Source organism: Triticum urartu, chromosome 5 (assembly GCF_003073215.2).
Source record: "Triticum urartu cultivar G1812 chromosome 5, Tu2.1, whole genome shotgun sequence".
Classification (NCBI taxonomy): Eukaryota; Viridiplantae; Streptophyta; class Magnoliopsida; order Poales; family Poaceae; genus Triticum; species Triticum urartu.
Window position 1 is genome coordinate 467,836,291 of NC_053026.1, and position 19,472 is coordinate 467,855,762.

General features: G+C 44.1%; 2 protein-coding genes across 2 annotated transcripts; both read left to right on the plus strand.

Moving 5' to 3' along the window:
• The first annotated feature begins 1,873 nt into the window (after positions 1-1,873).
• Positions 1,874-8,911, plus strand: LOC125509896 (type I inositol polyphosphate 5-phosphatase 13-like). The gene is made up of 11 exons (XM_048674924.1): positions 1,874-3,203; positions 3,312-3,564; positions 3,669-4,476; positions 5,219-5,343; positions 5,469-5,553; positions 5,951-6,104; positions 6,490-6,527; positions 6,602-6,869; positions 7,063-7,186; positions 7,281-7,641; positions 8,057-8,911. The coding sequence occupies exons 1-11, from the start codon at positions 2,270-2,272 to the stop codon at positions 8,459-8,461; spliced, it is 3,555 nt and encodes a 1,184-aa protein (XP_048530881.1). The 5' UTR covers positions 1,874-2,269; the 3' UTR covers positions 8,462-8,911.
• Positions 8,912-10,760: 1,849 nt separating this feature from the next.
• On the plus strand, positions 10,761-19,116 carry LOC125509898 (DNA topoisomerase 3-beta). Its single transcript, XM_048674926.1, has 15 exons — positions 10,761-10,884; positions 11,012-11,068; positions 11,630-11,733; positions 12,065-12,158; positions 12,672-12,771; positions 13,219-13,462; positions 13,912-14,074; positions 14,150-14,269; positions 14,636-14,715; positions 15,518-15,796; positions 16,009-16,177; positions 16,272-16,400; positions 16,526-16,738; positions 17,849-18,028; positions 18,369-19,116. The coding sequence occupies exons 1-15, from the start codon at positions 10,864-10,866 to the stop codon at positions 19,017-19,019; spliced, it is 2,604 nt and encodes an 867-aa protein (XP_048530883.1). The 5' UTR covers positions 10,761-10,863; the 3' UTR covers positions 19,020-19,116.
• The last annotated feature ends 356 nt before the right edge of the window (positions 19,117-19,472 follow it).

The following is a 19,472-nucleotide window of genomic DNA, read 5'->3' on the forward strand; positions in this document are numbered from 1 at the left end:
TTCAGAAGAACTCGTGCTCGGCCTGGACATACTCTGGATGCTCCTGCGCGAACCTCGTCATTGTCGCCTCATGAATATCGCCGGGAGCAAAGAGAATTACCGGCCTCTGCTTCTCCTCCTCCTCCTTCTCGTTTTCATCTGCCAAATGTTAATATTCTTCGGCCCAATTAGCTCCATGCCCGCCTGAGTCTCGATCTCTGGGAAGTTCATCTTGTGCCTCTGTCAGCCAAAGCGCCGCGTGGCAATGTCATATGCACGCAGGACCATGTGATGGAGTTGAACCTGTCGATCCAGCAGCGATAGCCATCGCACTGGAACTCCACGCTGAAGTTTCCAAACGGCTTTTTCTGCACCCCGAAGAATCCGGTCTTACTCTTCGGGATTTTCTTTAGCGACATGGCGGCGACACGACTATAGATCGAGCGGTGACGACCGAGCTTCGAGAGGAGCGTCAGTGGCTGAGCGGCGAGGAGCGGTGCAGCGCCTGAGCGTCTAGCGTCAAATGTGGCGGGCAGGGAGCTCAAATGGCCGGTGGCGGGAGCTCGAATTGGGTGGCGGATTGGCAGCGGCGTAGCGGCACGATAAGCTCGAATCGAGCCGTAGAAACGCGGCGGCGGCGTGGCAGCGGGTCTGTGTGGGGATCTGGTGGCGCCGGGGGGAGGGGGGAGGGGAGCTCGAATCGGGCGGCGGTGAAAAACCTAGAACTTGGTAGTGTATTTTTGGCTTCCGGATCACCCCAATTTTCCAACTTCACAACTAACCATTTTGCTATGTTCCCTAGAAGTTGGGAGTATTTACCCCCCTTTGCCACTTGTTAGTGGATATCGATTCATTATTTCCCTCCCGGACAGAGGAGGTTGCCTCTTGAGAGAACGAACCGGTCATGCTCCCATAAAAAAAGAGGAACAAGGGTCCCCCCTTCGGTCGGTCGTATGTCGCTGCTCAAGGGATGGGGGTCGGGCCTTCATCACCGCGTCTCCATCCCCTTGGTCCGCAGAGCCACACCCCCTTGTCGCACCTTCTGATGTGAATACATTGAGCACCGTCGGCACCCTAAATCGTACGCCGTCAAGAGTAGAATATATGTGGCAATGTATCGTTCTCTTGCCTTCATCGACGACGCGCCTCAAGCAAAGCTTGTCGTCGCCTCTGCCCCGTGTCTTAGCAGAAAAAACTTGTTTAACCCTAGGATCTTGCAAAAGTAGCGGCCGTAAAATTGTCCTTGTAGACCATAAGACACAGGTGGCCGCAACCTGCATAAAAAATCGCCGCCCTAGAGAAGAAAACTCAAGACAAGGCCTGCAGAACGCCTCAGTTCTGACCAGACGGAGTCGAAGAGCACAAATCTCCTACGCTCCCCAATAGGACCGAGGCTTGCCAACCATTATAGATCGGAACTGGAGCCAGATGACCAAGATGTACAACCTCATTTTTCCCTGTGTAGGATAGTGCGATCGAGACAAACCTATAGGAAAAAAAAGCAAACCTAAAGAACCAGATTCGGGACACAACATCTTTTACACACCTTTCGATGATATGAAGAAGCATCACTGGAATGAGGGCGAGACTGGGATACCTTATTCCACGTTGACGGCGACAAAACATTGCCTCATCGCCATGGAATGGTGACAATGCTAAATTTATTCTAACCTTACCACCATCAGACCGAAGACCTGAGGTGCCCGTCCCTCCCGTCGTTGCAGAGACAGGCGGAGGGAGAAGGGGCGCTCGGACTCGCCTGGTAGTAGGTTAGGTCTGTAAATAACTGGGACTAGGTTGTTTCAAATTATTAGGACTAATTAATCACATTTGAAACATAATTAGAACCTCAAACGTAATACCCTAAACACAAAAGAACATAGTACCCAATAACATTGCTTGGCTGAGTGTTAGATAGTAACTAATCTTGTAGCAGTACTAATTTAGGTGGCTGAAATTGAAGGAAATTTCATGCAAGGAGAAGAGAAATGATGAAAAGAGTGAAAAAATAGCCTTGGGCGCTGACAGTGGGGCCCGGTCCGCAGACAGGAGCACGCGACACGCGCCCCCCTTGGCCTCCGTCTCCGACGGCGTCGGAGCCCCGACCACTCCCTCTCCCGCGCCTCCCTCGCCGCGCCCTCCTCCCTCGCCTCGCCATCTTGACCATTTCCATCTTATCCCTCCCGCTCCCATTCCCACGCCCAGCCCCAGGACCACTCACCGATCAGGCCGCGCGCACGCACGCACATCAGATCGACCGGCCGTCGGTGGCGGGGGCGCGATCACACCCATGGAGCCCGACGACGAGGCGCTCAAGGAGCTGGCCGCCGCCTCGTCGCGGCCGCCGCAGCGGAGGGGCATCTCCTACAGCCAGCCGCTGTCGCGCGGGGACACCGCGTCCGCGCGCCGCGCCGCGCTCCGCAACCTCAGCCTCGACGACGACCACGTCCTCCCGGCCTCCCACTCCCTCTCCTACGCGCACCACGACCCCTCCGCCGGCGTCCCCGCGGGATACCACCCGCCGCTCCCGCCGCAGCAGCAGCACCACCACCACCCCAGCGCCTCCTACTCCTCCGGCCCCAGCTCCCGCCGCTCCGTCGGCGGCGCCAGCGACGGCTCCATGACGCTCGAGCGCGCCATGTCCGAGTACGGCGGCGGCGCCGGCACCCTCCCGGAGTTCGTCGGCGCGGGCGGCGGCAAGGGCATCTTCCGCGTGCCGCTCCGCGCGGCAATGCACCCGCACCGCCCTCCCCCGCTCGAGGTGCGGCCCCACCCGCTCCGGGAGACGCAGGCCGGCTCCTTCCTCCGCACGCTCGCCTCCGATCCGCAGCGCCGCCAGCTCTGGGCCGGGGCCGAGTCCGGGATCCGGGTGTGGGCGCTCGACGAGGTGTTCGCCGGGTGGGGCGCTGGCGCGCGCCGCGGCGACGAGGAGAGCGCGCCCTTCCGCGAGGGCGTGCCCGCGCCGCCCGCGCTCTGCGTCGCCATGGACAGGGCCAACGGCCTGCTGTGGACGGGGCACAAGGACGGGAGGATCCGCTCGTGGCGCATGGACCTCGAGACGGCCGCCACGGCGCCCGCGCCTCCGCCTCCTGGTTCAGGCGGCGAAGGGAGCGTTGGGGGAAGCGCACACGGTGGACCCAACAGCGCCCCCGTGTTCAGGGAAGCCCTCACGTGGCAGGCCTACGGCCGCACGCCGGTGCTCTCCATGGCCATCACCTCGTATGGTGAGCAGCATGCCATCTATCTATCATCTCCTCATATTGTGACAATGCATTTCTCTTGTATGTGCTTGCCAAATGTGAAGAGTCCCTCTCGCTGTTTGAATCTGACAGGTGAGATATGGTCGGGCTCAGAGGGTGGAGTCATAAAGGCATGGCCATACGACGCCATTGCCAAGTCCCTCTCGCTGTCACCGGAAGAGAGGCACATGGCTGCATTGTTGGTGGAGAGGGCGTACATTGACCTCAGGAACCATTGCACAGTTGGCAACGTATGCTCTCTCCCTGCATCTGATGTTAAGTACATGCTTGCCGATCATTCTCGGGCCAAGGTTTGGACCCTGACAAGCATGACATTTGCTCTCTGGTATGCCTTCAGAAATACTAATGAAATGTTGTGTTTAGATTAGATTACCATCTTTGCCAGGTAGCTGCTTTAACTTGTAGATTGTACTGAAATGTGTGCCTCAGGGATGCTCGTACAAGGGAGCTGCTGAAAGTATTTGGAATGGATGGCCAAGTTGAGTCGGCTCGGCTAGATACACCGGTCATGCCAGAGCAACCCATGGAGGAAGTAGAGGTCAAAGTAAAACCATCTAAGAAGGACAAGTCGGGAGGCTCTTTGAACTTCTTCCAGAAATCTAGGAATGCCTTAATGGGAGCAGCCGACGCGGTGCGCAGGGTTGCAACAAAGGGGACATTTGTCGAAGATAACCGGAGAACAGGAGCAGTGGCTCAAGCAGATGATGGGGCAATTTGGTCTGGATGCACAAATGGTTGCATTATCCAGTGGGATGGAAATGGGAACCGAATGCAGGAGTTCCAGCATCATACTTCTTCTGTGCAGTGCATAAAGGCACTCGGAGATAGGGTGTGGGTCGGCTACGCCAGTGGTACTGTTCAAGTCATGGATGTCGATGGTAACCTTCTCGCAGGATGGACTGGACATAGCTGCCCGGTCATAAGGATGGCGATTGGTGGTTCTTACATCTACACTCTGGCACATCATGGCGGTATCCGGGGATGGCCACTGACATCCCCTGGACCTCTTGATGATGTTTTGCGAACTGAATTGGCTAACAAAGAATTGTCATACACTAGAATGGAAAAGATAAACATAATGGTTGGAAGTTGGAATGTAGCGCAGGGAAAAGCAACTGCCGAGTCACTTAAAGCATGGTTGGGTAGCGTAGCATCTGATGTCGGGTTAGTTGTTGTTGGATTACAAGAGGTTGAGATGGGTGCAGGTTTTCTTGCAATTTCTGCAGCAAAAGAAACTGTGAGATACTTTATCTCCCTTTCAGTCATTCATTTTGTTGCTGTTCAATCAATCAATTATTTAAAGCCTGCGTCCAAGTATGTATTGGTAGCTAAGAACATTAACAACTAATCCTGCTTTAGGAGTGTTAATTTGAAGTATATGGTTCAACCTGCCAATCGCACCATCTTAGCAATTTACTTGTGAAGTGAGATTATTCCCTTTAGATTCCGTTTTTGTGCTTTAGATCACTCTCAACTCTTGAATTTTCACCACCGGAGATTAGTTTTGTGACAGCTTTTTTTTCTAAAGCAATTACGAGCATTCTTATGCGAAAAGAACACTTCAATACTGTTCCAAGTTGTAATGTTGTTCATTATACTCTTACTAACATGTTTTAGCCATTTTATCACGGTTTTGCTGTTTCATCTTTTCCTGATATTGTACAATTCAGTCATTAGTTGTTGCTTTCCCCAGCAACCAAGCTTTTGGTTATCAATCATCAATGCGACATGATTTATGTATTGTTTCATGTCAACTACGGTTTTTCTTGGACACTTCCAATTTTATGATATTCACTTGAATGAACCAAAATGTCATCTGCATCATTCTTTTCGTTAAGTCTATCTTATTTTGATTGTTTTACTTTCTCTCTCAAATTTAAAAATTATGATCTCCGTGATGGCTCATATTGTTACTTTCATTATGTGTAAGTATCCCTGAGTCACACGCTTTACTGAACTTCCCTTGTTCATGGTTTTAGGTAGGACTTGAGGGAAGTGCCAATGGTCAATGGTGGATAGATAATATAGGCAAAGCACTTGATGAGGGGACATCATTCCACCGAGTTGGTTCTAGGCAGTTGGCTGCATTGCTTATTGCTGCATGGTATGGGCCTGTCATGAATTAGTTTCTTAGAATTACGATCAAATTTCTCTTGCCGCATAATGATAACCTGTTGAGTTTCCGTTCTCATGTGATATACATAATATGGAAAATATTAACTTTTCAAGGGCAAGAAAAAGTCTTAAGCCATATGTCGGTGATGTTGAGGCTGCAGCAGTTCCATGTGGTCTTGGACGTGCCATCGGCAATAAGGTATATGATGGTATATATGTACAGACATTCAAGTTCCTCGTTGTGGCCTCCATTTTTGAAGGTTGTGTCCTTATGTACAACTACCATAATGACATGTTTCTAAACATGAAGAATGAAAGTTGGAACAAAGTAATCAGTAGAGTACTCGCCAGATATTCGAGGATATTTTCTTTGTATACTCCTTACAAGATAAAGGGCTTCTGTGGTATATATTATGTGGGAAAATGAAATTCTATTTACGATTTCATAAGCAAGCCTCTCTGAATAGGAAGAAACACTTGCATGCAGGAGCACATTCAAATCACTGATCACTGCATCGATTTATATTTTGTTGCATGTGTCTAAGTCATGCTCCCCAATTATTTTCCTTGTGTCATGACAAGTGATTCTTCTGCAGGGTGGTGTAGGATTAAGAATAAGAGTCTACGATCGTAAAATGTGTTTTGTGAGCAATCATTTTGCTGCACATCTGGAAGCTGTTGCCAGGCGCAATGCTGACTTCGATCACATTTATCGTACAATGGCTTTCAACAAACCTCATGGATCCACATGTTCGTTTCCTATTTAATTTCCATATATTTTTGTATTGGACTTTAGGTGTTACATATGTACTCCCTCCGTTCCATAATGTAGCGCATATAGATTTTCTGCAAAGTCAAACTTTATAAAGTTTGACCAAGTTTATAGAGAAAACTATTTATATCTACAATACCAAATGTACATAATATGAAAGTATGTCTTGTGATGTATCTAAGCACATGTGTTTGGTATTCTAGATGTATATGATTTTCTCTACAAACTTGGTCAAAGTTTATAAAGTTTGACTTTTAGAAAAATCTATATGCACTACATTGTGGAACGGAGGGAGTATTGCATAATGTTGTTTCAAGCACCAAAATGTACTTTCTCTAACCCTTGTGATTTCTTTTGTTTCAGCTTCTGCTACATCTGTCCAATTGCACAGAACAGTGAATGTACGTGTTCTCTAACCTTCAGGATATCCATACTGATGAATTATGCTAATGTCCAGATTTTGTGGTAATGGCAGGTTAATGGAAATCCAGTTGATGAGGTCAGGCCTGACTTGGCTGATGCTGATATGGTTGTCTTTCTTGGTGATTTCAACTACCGGCTTTATGGTATCACATATGATGAAGCAAGGGACATGGTTTCCCAAAGAAGCTTTGATTGGCTAAGAGAGAAGGATCAGCTTCGAGCAGAAATGAAAGCTGGAAAAGTATTTCAAGGAATGCGTGAAGGTCTGATCAAATTCCCACCGACTTACAAATTCCAAAAGCACGCGCCAGGTCTTGGAGGTATGCCTCTTTTGATTCTACAAGCATTTGATCAATTATTTTCTGTTCACCGATGATTTTTTTTAAAAAAACTCTGCTCAGATCTTGCCACTGGCTCACTTAGAAATATATATTTCTTAATTGCTTTGTAATTTATTAGCGCATAGTAAATAAAACCATTGGTTCTTAAGCTTCTTATTCAACTGCCTTGTAGGGTATGATTCGGGTGAGAAGAAGCGGATACCTGCTTGGTGTGATAGGGTGCTATATCGCGACAGTCGTGCTGTATCAGTAGCCGAATGCTCGCTAGAGTGCCCTGTAGTTGCTGCAATTACATCGTCAGCTACTACAACACTTTTTCTTGATTTCTTCTTGTGATATCCCACCATTCCTTTCTCTCATATGCATATTGTTTTACCTCTGTTTTAATAGGTATGTAGCTGTCATGGAGGTCACAGAGAGTGATCATAAACCTGTGAGGTGCACATTTAGCGTTGATATTGCACGAGTAGATGAGTTAACAAGAAGACAAGAGTATGGAGAAATAATCGAATCGAATGAGGAAGTGCGGTCTATGCTTAAGGAGTCTTGTTTTGTTCCTGACAGCACAGTTAGCACAGAGGAAATTATATTGGAAAATCAAGAGAATATTGTTTTCCAAATTACCAATAATTGTGAAACAAGCAAAGCAGCTTTTGAAATCCTATGTGAAGGCCAGTCGATCAAAAAGGACGACGGGACTAAACCAGAGATTATTCCAAGGGCATCATTTGGCTTTCCACTTTGGCTTGAGGTATGAATGACTATTTTTTTTATACTTGATGCAACTAAATTTTTCGACCAACTTTTTATGTTGTACCATCATGGAGTCTAAAGGTAACCTATAGGAACCATATGATCCATCGATGACTCCATGATGTGAAACTTCAGTCTATATGTAGGTTCTCGCGGCAACCTATAGGAACCATATGATTCATCGATTATTACTCCTTATAATTTCTAGCAAAGATTATAAGAAACAAACTATGTAGCCATTTGCCCATATAGATCAATAATCGTTAGTCATTACTGAATCACGACGGAAGTTTGACTGACCATGGCAGAGGGCAGACAGTAGTTCTGAAGTGCGGGTTCTTTGGCATTCTCGATTTGTCTTTGCCTTTATGCTGAATACCATAACCAACTTGTAATTTACCATGGCACGACAGGTCCTACCAGCGAACGGTCTTATTAAACCAGGAGAAACCGTGGATATTACAATACACCATGAGGACTTCTACACACAAGAAGAATTTGTCGACGGGATACCACAAAACTGGTGGTGCGAAGACACCAGGGACAAGGAAGCTGTTATTATGGTAAACATAACTGGTAGCACCTCAACTGCAACCAAGACGCACATGATCAATGTCCGACATCGCTGCCCAGCAACATCAGCGCCCCCACCTATCAATCCACCGGTGACACTAACTCCACCAAGCAATAACATGCCCAGTGAAGCGCCGACTAAGCGTTCTTCTAAGAAGAAGGAGGCGAGTCGTCAACAACAACAGGACTACACGCAGTTCGCAAGCGCGGAGGTGCATGATTTGTACCGCATGCGTTGTCCCTGAGGCCTGTAGAAAGGAGTACAATCAATACTGCAGTTCTGTCTAGGAGATGGGGGTCAGGGAAGCCTTTAGATATCTCACATAAACCAGGAAGGGAAGGAGTTGCTCCGGTTCTGTACATATGCTTCACTTACCTCTACCAGCTGCCATTCTCTGTGTAGCCCAAACAAGGAGTCTAGAGTCATGCCACTGCTAAAAAATAAGTTGATTTTTTCCTCCTTGTTTCTTCAAGAGTGTTCTTTAGGGAGTGGGATTTTCCCTCTTGATTCTTAAGGAGTGTTCTTTAGGGGAAATTCGTCCTGTTAATGAATGGACAGTGATCAGTGTAATCTGTTTCATAGAATTACCTTAGGCTTGTTCTTTCCTTCACTCAAAACTGCTGATGATCTTGTAACTGATGGCTTATTCATTTTGTCAATAAGAGATCAATTCATTGTTCTCTTGAATCATCCAGAAGTTTTTGTGCCCAAGGGTCTTCCATGGTGATTATGTCAGTCATCATACTGACCTTCAATTTTTGATCTCAGTTTGTAGTTGTGCAGGATAGACGATAACAGTACACATTTTTAACAGATTTTTTGGTGGGGGAAGCATTTTGAAACTCAGGGTTATGAACGCTAATTTTTTTCGCAGACCACCATAGATGTCTTTTCCTCGTGAAAATTTGCACACAGTTTACAAGACACTCATGTTGACACTTGAGAGTAAACATTTTTTTACTGTTTTCTTCTTCTGGTTTAGTATTCAATGCGGAGCACATGAGCCTGAACACCATTTTAAATACCCGATTTTTGGTGTGCAACTCTCCAAATCCTTCTCTCTTCTTGCCTTGGAAGACATACATAATACTCCCTCCGTCCCATAGCTTGCAAAATCGTCTTATATTGTGAGGCAGGGAGAGTACATATATATTCAGTGCACATGCATGTTGGGCCTTTTACTCCACACACATAAACACATTCCAACCACAACACTCCCCTCAAGATGAGCAACAGATATTGATATCTATCATCCTCATCTTGTCACATGCTAATATACTTTCTTTTGAAATGGAGGCAAAAGATTTGCCTAATCTATTAATTAAGGGAGGATAGAGTTTGTTACAAATAACCTTGGATACAACAGATCCTGATTTCTTCACACTTGCGGTGATCCATAAGTTTGCCTCGGTCATGATGATGTTGAGAAGGATTGCCGGAGAGGCGCTCTTGTGGCGGAATACCTTAGCGTTACGCTCATTCCAAATGGTCCAAGCCATAAGCATGGTAAGCAAAGCTATGACTTTTCAATGAGATGTGCCCACGCTGGTTCTGCTTACCCACCAATTCTTCACGGTGTCCTTGGTATGCCATGTAGATGTGTCAATGCCCTTAAGGTGAAGCTTCTCAATGACCAGGTGATTCCCCGTTAGTAATTTTCATTGCAATGTGTACAAAGTACAAGAGGGATATATACATATGCAGAGAGGCGGTGTGGGAGAGGGGATTACAAGCGTTTAATCCAAACATGGCCATATGGGCGGCAATATGGGCGGCATGACACAACCCAGCCATAAAAAGGCTTGGCATGACTAACCCACGTAGGCCCTTTTATAAAAGGCTCATGTCATGCTGGTCCAAAGGTTTCGACTCATGAATTGCCTTGACACGCATGCTAAAAGGGATGATCCGGCTCGATTTTTGACCTTGTGGGCTGTTTCGGTCTTCCGGGCCTTTTGTTTTTAGGTTAAAAAGGCCAAAACAACCACCACAAAGGTCAAAACAACCCTAAATGGGTCAAAACGGCCCCAAACTGTGTTGAAAGGGCCGACTTGGCCCTGTGTCGTGTCGTGCCGTGCCAACATATGGCCACGGTGGCTTCAAATATGGATCTCTAGGCAGCTTGGAAGAACATCAGCAAGGAGGACCGGCACAAATGAGCTCCAAACTGAAGCGGCGTGTTGGTTGGGGTGGCCTCCTCAAGCTTCATGTGCGCGCGCGAAGGGACGGGCATGACTAAAGAAAGTGTGTTGGTAGCAGGGGAGATGTGGGATATGGTGTGAGGGAACATGTGGTTCATGGTTGCCGATGAGATAGACGTGACGACTGTGGCCACGTTAGCGATCCCTATTTGCAAATGGACAAAAGGTAAATGACCATGAATTGTCGGTTGGTGCTGATTTTGTTTCATGAAGTTTAGGGTTTGATTTAAACCATCTCTACAAATTCAAATTTTTACAAGGTTTAAAACAGATTTTACTCTCGGAATCAGAAAAAGAAAATGCTACTGTATCGGCGGTACTACTGTGAGGGCCGCCAATTGGTCGACACACGACACGAACGCAACCACAGTACCACACGGACACGGGCTCGGCCGCTAGACCCACTCAGAGCCGAACCTCTTCCTCTTTCTCTCCTTCCGTCCCCATGGCGCCCAAGGTTTTAATGGTAAGCACCCACCGCCGCCGCCGCCGCCGCCGCGGCGTAGCTTACCGAGCCACCGCGCTGTCGCTAATGGCGGCCGCGGTAGCCCTACTCTCCAGACCTTCTCACGCTCGGGTCGCCGTCGCTGCAGGTCGCGGAGAAGCCCAGCATCGCGCTCTCCATCGCCTCCGCCCTCTCCGGCGGCCGCGTAAGTCTCCCTCCTCCCTCCCTCCCGCGCCCAAACCTCCCACGGCCGTGATATTTTTGCCCCCCTGGCGACTAATTTGGCTGTGGTTTTAACTCGAAATCGGCGACAGTGTATTAGGACCGAGCCCTAACGGCAACAAGTTTCTGGTTCAGAGAAGCCAGGCAGATAGCTTGTCTGGTCGCAGCCCAGGTTTCCCCTATAGGAAACGGCTTGTCCTCGTAATGGCTCGATGTTGCAAGTAGTCGCGGTCGTTGTCACTGTAGAGTAGCTCCAGTGAGATTCAGGGCATGCTAGTAGAGAGCTGATAGAACTAGTTGCACTGACATGGATGGAACATTTCTTTCTGATGCTGCTTAATGCTCCCACTGCAAATCCAAATCAAACTTAGTGCAAAATTTTGTGTAATGATCAACTCATCACTTCCGGGATGAAGGGCTATACACTTTTGGGTAGTTGCTACTGTACTGCATATGTGGGCTATATCATGAAAAGCAAATGGGCGTTTGGTGCTCTAGCATTTCACTCTCATCACACATTTCAAAATCGTCAACATTTGTGCAGATGTCTACGCGGAAGGGAAGTACCGATGTTCACGAGTTTGATGGGATGTTTCAGGGCTCTCAGGCATTCTTCAGAGTGACATCAGTCATCGGACATGTCTTCAGGTCCTGCATTTCTTCATCAATTCTTTCAAGATCCTTCATTACAGTTGCATCACTTGATGCACTAGCTCTAGTCCATTCCAGTTGTTAACTGCGCAATGCATTTGAATTGATGTGCATACGCTTTTTTCATGTCAGTCTTGATACTTACAGTTACAGACATGAACACATGGTGGACCCACTGCATATTTGCAAAATAGATACCTTAAACAAAATATATAAGTAATTATTCCACTTTTGCTGAATGAATATTGCAGTTGCTCACTACAATTCTAACCTTGGGCAATAAGTTCTTTTGTGTCCATTTTTTTACTCAATGTCTCGTCTTTTGCAGTGTTGATTTCCCACCTGCATATCAGAACTGGGAAGGGACTGATCCGATGGACCTTTTTAACGCTCCAGTTCTGAGATCCGAGAGTAACCCAAAGGTAATGCACTCTATAACTCTAATTAGCGAATACAACTCAGTTAACAGTAGGACACAGGAGTAATCAAACAATCTCAATTATGTAAGAACAACTTCAGTTAGTTCTCTACGTATATATTGTACATTTATACACGAGTTCTACTCTACCTTTAGATGGTACTATGGTGGATCTACTACACAGTTTAGCTGACCCTCAGTCATCCTATTTCATCTTTTTCTCTATAAGTGTTTACTTGGCTTTTTGATGTACTCTCTCCGTCCCAAAATATAAGAACGTTTTGACACTATGCCTAGTTTCTACTTTCTAGAATCTAAACTGACAAATTTACTGCCCTATCACAAAAGAACTCCCGGCTGTATTACTTGGATAAATTTGTAAAGGACATGGTGGGTGAAATACTGAAATGCCTCTTCTTAAGTTTTATGACAAATTGACTATACATACACAAATACCACCATCGTTACAGTCCCATTTCCATATTTAAATACAAACTGATATATGTATCTCTTGAAGGCTCATATCCACAGGCATCTAGCCCAGGAAGCTAGAGGCTGCACCTATTTGGTACTTTGGCTTGACTGTGACCGAGAAGGGGAAAACATATGCTTTGAAGGTATAATTTCCAGTTCTGCAATATATGTGCATTATATCCTATCTAGTTCTGTATTAGAAATTCGGTTGTTGCACAAAGAGCTCTACATGAAGTTTATTTTTGTATGATCTGGACTCTATAGAGATAGAAACGATCTGGACTCTAGAAATAGAAAGCAAAGTTCAAACAACTTGACCAAGATAGAGAGACTATCAGATGGCAAAATACTCTGCTGAACTAAGTTAACTGCTGGATTAGTTAGATTGCTTTGAATTTCTCAAAGCTATACATAATTTTTCTTTCCCCAGTGAATATCTATAACTAAATTATTTGGTGTATGCGAGATTTTACCTTTTCCTGAGTAATGTAATTGATATGAGTGATTTTCATTCATTACTTTTGCGTACACAGCTTGCTCGGTTCTTTCACAACCTATTAATGTAATAGCAATGCTATCGTATTTTCCAGTAATTAGTTGCACCGGGATTCCTGAGGATGAGGTTGGCAAAAGAATATTTCGAGCTAGATTCTCATCTGTTACCGAGAAAGACATATCAAATGCTATGGATAATCTTGTGTTGCCAAACAAAGACGAGGCACTAGCGGTGGATGCTCGGCAAGAAATAGACTTGAAGGTAGGAGTAGCATTTACTCGATTTCAGACCCGATATTTTCAAGGAAAATATGGAAATCTCGACTCAAGAGTCATTTCGTGAGTTCTCTATCTCCCTTTAGCTCTATAAATTTGTTAACCAATTGCATATTGAATTAATTTTCTGACAAGAAAGTACCACCTACATTCTTCAAATACTCATTGCTGGTTTTTATCTAAATATCTGTATTGTCAGTGCTTATCACCTTTTCCCGGAAGTTCCTTTTGCTCGGTCTCTTGAGTTTGCAACCTTTCCAAATATTCTTCTTTTGACACTTTCTATAAATTTGATAGTGCAAGTAATGTAAGTATGCCTTCACTGGCGTTTTCATGTTGGAAAGTGCGGATGTTTATGCTTTTGATGTTTGAATGATTCATCTGGTTTACAGGGAGAGATTTGAATTGCAATTATCATTCATTTTTCTGTTTCTTAAAGCTTTGATTAATCCCTGCTTTAAGAATCTCCTGGAGAATTTGGTCTTATGATTGTTTTTCTTCTTCTAAATTAGGTACGGTCCCTGTCAAACACCTACGCTTGGATTCTGTGTACAACGCTACCAGCAAATTAACACATTCAAACCAGAGAAATTCTGGTCTTTGAGAGCTTACATTATCAAAGATGGTGATGAAATACAGCTAGAATGGGACAGGAAGAAACTTTTTGATTTCGATGTAAGATCCCCTACCTTAGTGATTTGACTTCATCCTTCTAAGTATTCTCAGCATGTTCATCATTCAATTTCACAGGTTACTGTAATGTTCCAAAAGATGGTAGCCAGTGATGGAGCTCTAAAAATAACAGATATATCAGTGAAGGAAGAGTGCAAAGCCCGCCCACCTGGTCTTAATACGGTGAATCTGCTTAAGGTGCGATAGTTCTAAGGCTGGCAGTATTTTTCCATGTTTAAGTTACAACTTCATTGGATAACGATGTCTGTATGGATTGCCATTTTACTTTGTTGCCTGCAAAGTTCATTTGTGCTTACCTGTGAATGATGCATTGCTCACTTCTGTTTGGACCTTAGTATTGATATTGCAATTTCATATTAATGTATATGGCCTTTAAATGGAATCTAGTACCAAGATTATGCTGTTGGAGTATGTCATAATGGCACCAGGACATCCGTTTGAGTATAAAATGGGCTTCTAGTTCTAGGATACGCTTAGATAGAGTTTCTCCAATCATTGAATCAGTTTCATGTTTTAGTGTGCTTAATATTGCTCTTATCCCAGGTTGCATCAAGTGCGCTAGGTATCGGACCCCAGACAGCCATGCATATGGCCGAGCGGCTTTACATTCAAGGATACATAAGGTTTTAGAAATGACTCTCCCTTTTCTATGGAAAATGTTAGTTAATTTGAAGTCGGCATGAGCTATTTAACATATGGGTCTATTCATAATTAGCCTGAAGTTTCTTAACTCTCAGTCACTTCTGTAAGCTTTTGGATCAACATCCAACCTTCTCCACCTCCATGTAATTCCATATATGACCTTAAACTAAAAATATTGCACTAACATTTATCTAAAGTTGCACACCGTCCAAGAGCGCAATTGTGGGCTAAATCCTGTGCAGTATGGGGTGACTGAGATTTTCAACAATTTCAGGAAACTGAGAATTAGCAAAAGTTTTACCAACTTACCGTATACATTCTATCTGCTAGCATTATCACATAAGTAGTATGATTAACTGTCAAAATATTTCACAGGCGGTCTGACTTGTCCTTCTTGTACCCACTATTCCTGCATGAACTCTTTTTATGTCAAGTTTATATATGCTGACATGGTCTTATTTTATTTTAGGTGTCATTTAAGGGTCAGCCTTACACTACTCTCTACGATGTCATATGTAGTACACAGGATAATGTTTTAAATTTTATCTGGAAAATTTGTAAATCTGTAGTCAACTTGTTTTTTCTTAACAGAAAGACTGTAAGGGAGCCCCCTACTGTAGTCAACTTGTTGTAGTTACGACTTATGAGAGTAGATCGTCATCTGACTTACAACCATCTTTTTACTACAGCTGAAAATTGCATAAATAGGTGCTGATGTACAGTTAATGATTATGTTTGTTTTTTGAGTTTCCTGCTAAAGCTCTAATAATTATCTTTATACAGTTATCCGCGTACAGAGAGCACTGCCTATCCCGCGTCATTTGATTTTAAAAGTGTACTTTCTACATTAGCACATAATCCTTTGTGGTCCAATAACGTCCGAACGTTGATGGATGCTGGTTTTGTTAAGCCTCGTCAAGGTCATGATGTTGGGGACCATCCCCCGATTACTCCAATGCGACTAGCACCAGAAGAAGCTTTGGAAACTGATGCATGGAGGCTGTACCAGTACATATGCCAGCATTTTATTGGCACTGTCAGTCATGATTGTAGATATACAAGGTAGTGCACGAGTATTCGGATTTGCATTTGATTGCTAAATTATATGTATTGTTGTCCCATTGGTCATCACATGCATTATTCCTGATCCCCGTACCTAAATTTATGTCTTGTTCTATTGTAATGTAAACATATCAATCCAGCTCTTGCTTTATTGATTATTGATGGAACTATTAGTGATTAACATCTCCCTTTCTGGGAAAAATGGTTTGCAGGACTGCAGTTGAGTTCACTTCAGGTGGAGAGATTTTCCGTTGTGTTGGCCACCGAGTCACTTCCAAAGGATTTACATCTATTATGCCATGGCTGGCTGTGGGTGAGAATAATCTCCCAACATTTAAAAAAGGGGACACAATTAATATTCATAAGGTTGACATATACGAGGTAAAGCTTATGAGTTTGTCACAGCCTCACATTTACCCGAGCTTGCTTTTTATTTGGATGTGAGATTACTGACGGATATTTATTCTTTACTAAGGGAAGCACCACGGCTCCTGATTACCTTAGTGAGAGTGAATTGATCTCTCTCATGGAAAAGAATGGCATAGGCACAGACGCATCAATTCCTGTCCATATAAACAACATTTCGGAGCGTAATTATGTCCAGGTTAGTTGAGGGCTTTTCTCTCCTGACAGTTTTGACATCTTATGGTAGTGAACTTCAACGCTGCATGCCTGCTTAAATATGCAAATATACACATGAGTAAATGCAACTCCTCATCTTTATTGAAGGTAAATTCTGGAAGAAGATTAGTACCAACAGCCCTGGGAACTACCCTGATAAGAGGATATCAGTGTATTGATGCCGATCTCTGCCTGCCAGATATCCGAAGTTTTATTGAGCAGCAGATTACTCTAATTGCAAAAGGCAAAGCTGATCATCTTCAAGTCATTCAACATGTCCTTCAACAGTTTATGAGAAAGTACTCTTATTTTGTGAAGAAGGTAGTTGATTATGTTAATAGTCTGAGATTTTGATGTCTTGTGAATTGCATTCTTGTATATTTCACCTGAGCGTACTTGCATAATCTTCCAAAATATATATGTTCATTGACTTGAATGGGTTCTTAAGCTTTTTCCAATGCCGCATCAAGCATAAACCCATGCTTTCTTGTATTTGGCTGATGTAGTTAAACAGAGGAACATACGATCCACAGATTTACTTCTCATTGTGTTGCTAAGTACTGTTCGATCTTCAGTGTCCTAACTTGTTTTTAACAGCCAATATTTACTGATATAGTGTGAGAGGGCACGCCAAAGTGCTTAGTTGTCCCTATTAGCTACATTTGGCTGTTTCAGCGTTTGTACATGTGAGTTAGCTTTCCCTCTCCAGTTGCTTGGTCGGCCTTCAGCAGGGCCTTTACTTGCCGGCGACACTTTGTACATACTCTATTTTCACCTTCTATAAATAAAGAAATTAGGCTGAGCTCACGCCCGTTCGTTCATAAATATAATAAGATTGTTAAGTTAGAACAAATGTTTCAGACTTTAATTTAAAATTATGGTTTTATATGTGGTGTATTGTTTTTAAGGGACAGCTGGTCGTTTGCCACCTTAAAGATTGGCACTTGACAATCTGTCAACATTCCCAGTGTAACACTAGTAGAAAACAGGGCTTTGGTCCCGGCCTGAAAAGGGTATTAATCCCGGTTCCCCTACTAATGTCATGCCTTATAATTTTGGTCTATGGAGTCCCAAAACTTATGTTACAGTGAAAATATCAACTTATTGAGAATTACCATTTGAGTGGCAAAGACCGACTCCATCGTGTTAGTTTTGCTTATTTTACGATTTACATTTGCATTTCCAAATCATTGAGTGAGCAACTCATTAAAGCCATACCTAGAAAATGTTGGCAAATTTTAGTTAAAGCACAAGTGCAAGGCATGACATGTTTGAGTTGCTATAAAATTTTAGATTCTTAGTAAATGCTTTTTAATAACATCCATCTTTACAATTGACTATTGAACTATTCCTTTGTACATGATGACAATGATTGACATGGATGCTTTTCTTCTACTCCTAGTTTCTTATAATGAACTGTGTTGCTTGCAGATTGAAAACATGGATACTTTGTTCGAAGCACAGTTTTCACCTCTGGCAGACTCTGGGCGTCTATTGAGCAAGTGCGGTAAATGTGGTCGGTATATGAAATATATTTCCACTCAGCCAATGAGGATGTATTGTGTAACTTGTGAGGAGGTCTATTATCTTCCCCAGAATGGTTCTATTAAGGTGGTTACTTTACTAAATTCTATTCCCATTTTTCTGTGTGATTATGTGGTCGTTATTTTAGTTTTCAGCATGATGTCCTGTTTTTGCAGCTTTCAGTTTTTTTCTTATTCACTGCCATATTATATTCGTTCTGTTACCATTTGTTTTGCTTTATTTCCTGTCCAAAACTTCGGTATGTCACGCCTAACATTCTTTTACCACGTTTCATGTTGAACATACCTACTGCATTGACCTTTGTGATATGTGTAATGATTGTAAAAAGTGCATTATCTTTTATGCTTTGTTCTGCCAAGCATCAATTCATGTATACTTGGTTGATTAATGATATTATCCTTTCCAGCTTTACAAGGAAATTATTTGCCCCCTTGATGGTTTTGAGTTGCTTCTGTTCTCAATGGTGGGCCCTGATGCAAAATCTTTTCCACTATGCCCCTGTTGCTACAATAGTCCTCCATTCGAAGGCATCGACAAACTTTTCGGTGCACTCAAGCTTGATGACACCGGCAAGGTTGGGAAAGGGGCTGGCATGCCGTGCTTCCTTTGCCCGCACCCGACATGCAAGCAATCGATGATCACTCAGGGAGTTTGCGCCTGTCCAGAGTGTAGCGGTACCCTGATTCTTGATCCAGTTAGCGCACCAAAATGGCGGCTTCTCTGCAACACGTGTAACTGCGTTGTGCTACTCCCACATGCCGCTCATAAGATCACCACCACAGATAAGAAATGCCCAACATGTGAGTCAACTATCATTGAAGTCGACTTCAACAAGAAAGCCACCCCTCTTGAAGATGGAGCTACTTTGCATGAGGGTTGTATCTTGTGTGATGAGCTGTTACATTCCCTCGTTGAGATGAAGCATGGGAAGTCGTTCTTTATGCGGAGAGGCAGGGGGAGAGGTAGGGGTAGGGGACGAGGGAGAGGCGGCCGGGGTATGGGAAGGCGGGGGAACTCGAGACACGGCGATCCTAAGATGAGCTTCAGAGATTTCTAATTAGCCTATTTGTTTTTGACCTGTAACCCTACTCTGTAAGACATGATGATCCATATAGTGTTATCTTCTGTTGCATCTAGCAAAGTTTATGCGTAAATGGTGCACTGTCCATTTTGTGAATGCTTACACAGGTTTGGTCTTCTGACATCATAGCCTGTTGATATCTAAATGCTTACACATATTTGGTCTTAACCTCAGCAGCTTTGGCTTCCTTTGATCAATCCGCAGTTGCCGGTTAACTTTTTTTTTGCTTGTACTGTAAATGGGGCATATTGATTGCAGTGTATATGCTGAAGTAGTTGTTTGTTCAAAGCCACAAGTTATTGCTTCTGTCTGGTTTACTTTTAATTTATACTGAGGCATGAGAAACTAGGAGCGCTGGACTGCACGCAATCAAATCTTTCTACGTACTTCTATCAGGATCTCCATGATAGTACCATTCTATGAAAAACA

What these genes read in the sequence shown, in the direction of transcription:
- LOC125509896 (XM_048674924.1), top strand. Translation starts at nt 2,270, where the DNA reads ATGGAGCCCGACGACGAGGCGCTCAAGGAGCTGGCCGCCGCCTCGTCG. An exon ending in TTTCTGCAGCAAAAGAAACT is followed by an intron (nt 4,477 to 5,218) that starts GTGAGATACTTT and finishes TCATGGTTTTAG; the next exon opens with GTAGGACTTGAGGGAAGTGC. An exon ending in GCATTGCTTATTGCTGCATG is followed by an intron (nt 5,344 to 5,468) that starts GTATGGGCCTGT and finishes TAACTTTTCAAG; the next exon opens with GGCAAGAAAAAGTCTTAAGC.
- LOC125509898 (XM_048674926.1), top strand. Translation starts at nt 10,864, where the DNA reads ATGGCGCCCAAGGTTTTAATG. An exon ending in CCGCCCTCTCCGGCGGCCGC is followed by an intron (nt 11,069 to 11,629) that starts GTAAGTCTCCCT and finishes ACATTTGTGCAG; the next exon opens with ATGTCTACGCGGAAGGGAAG. An exon ending in CCCAGAATGGTTCTATTAAG is followed by an intron (nt 18,029 to 18,368) that starts GTGGTTACTTTA and finishes TATCCTTTCCAG; the next exon opens with CTTTACAAGGAAATTATTTG.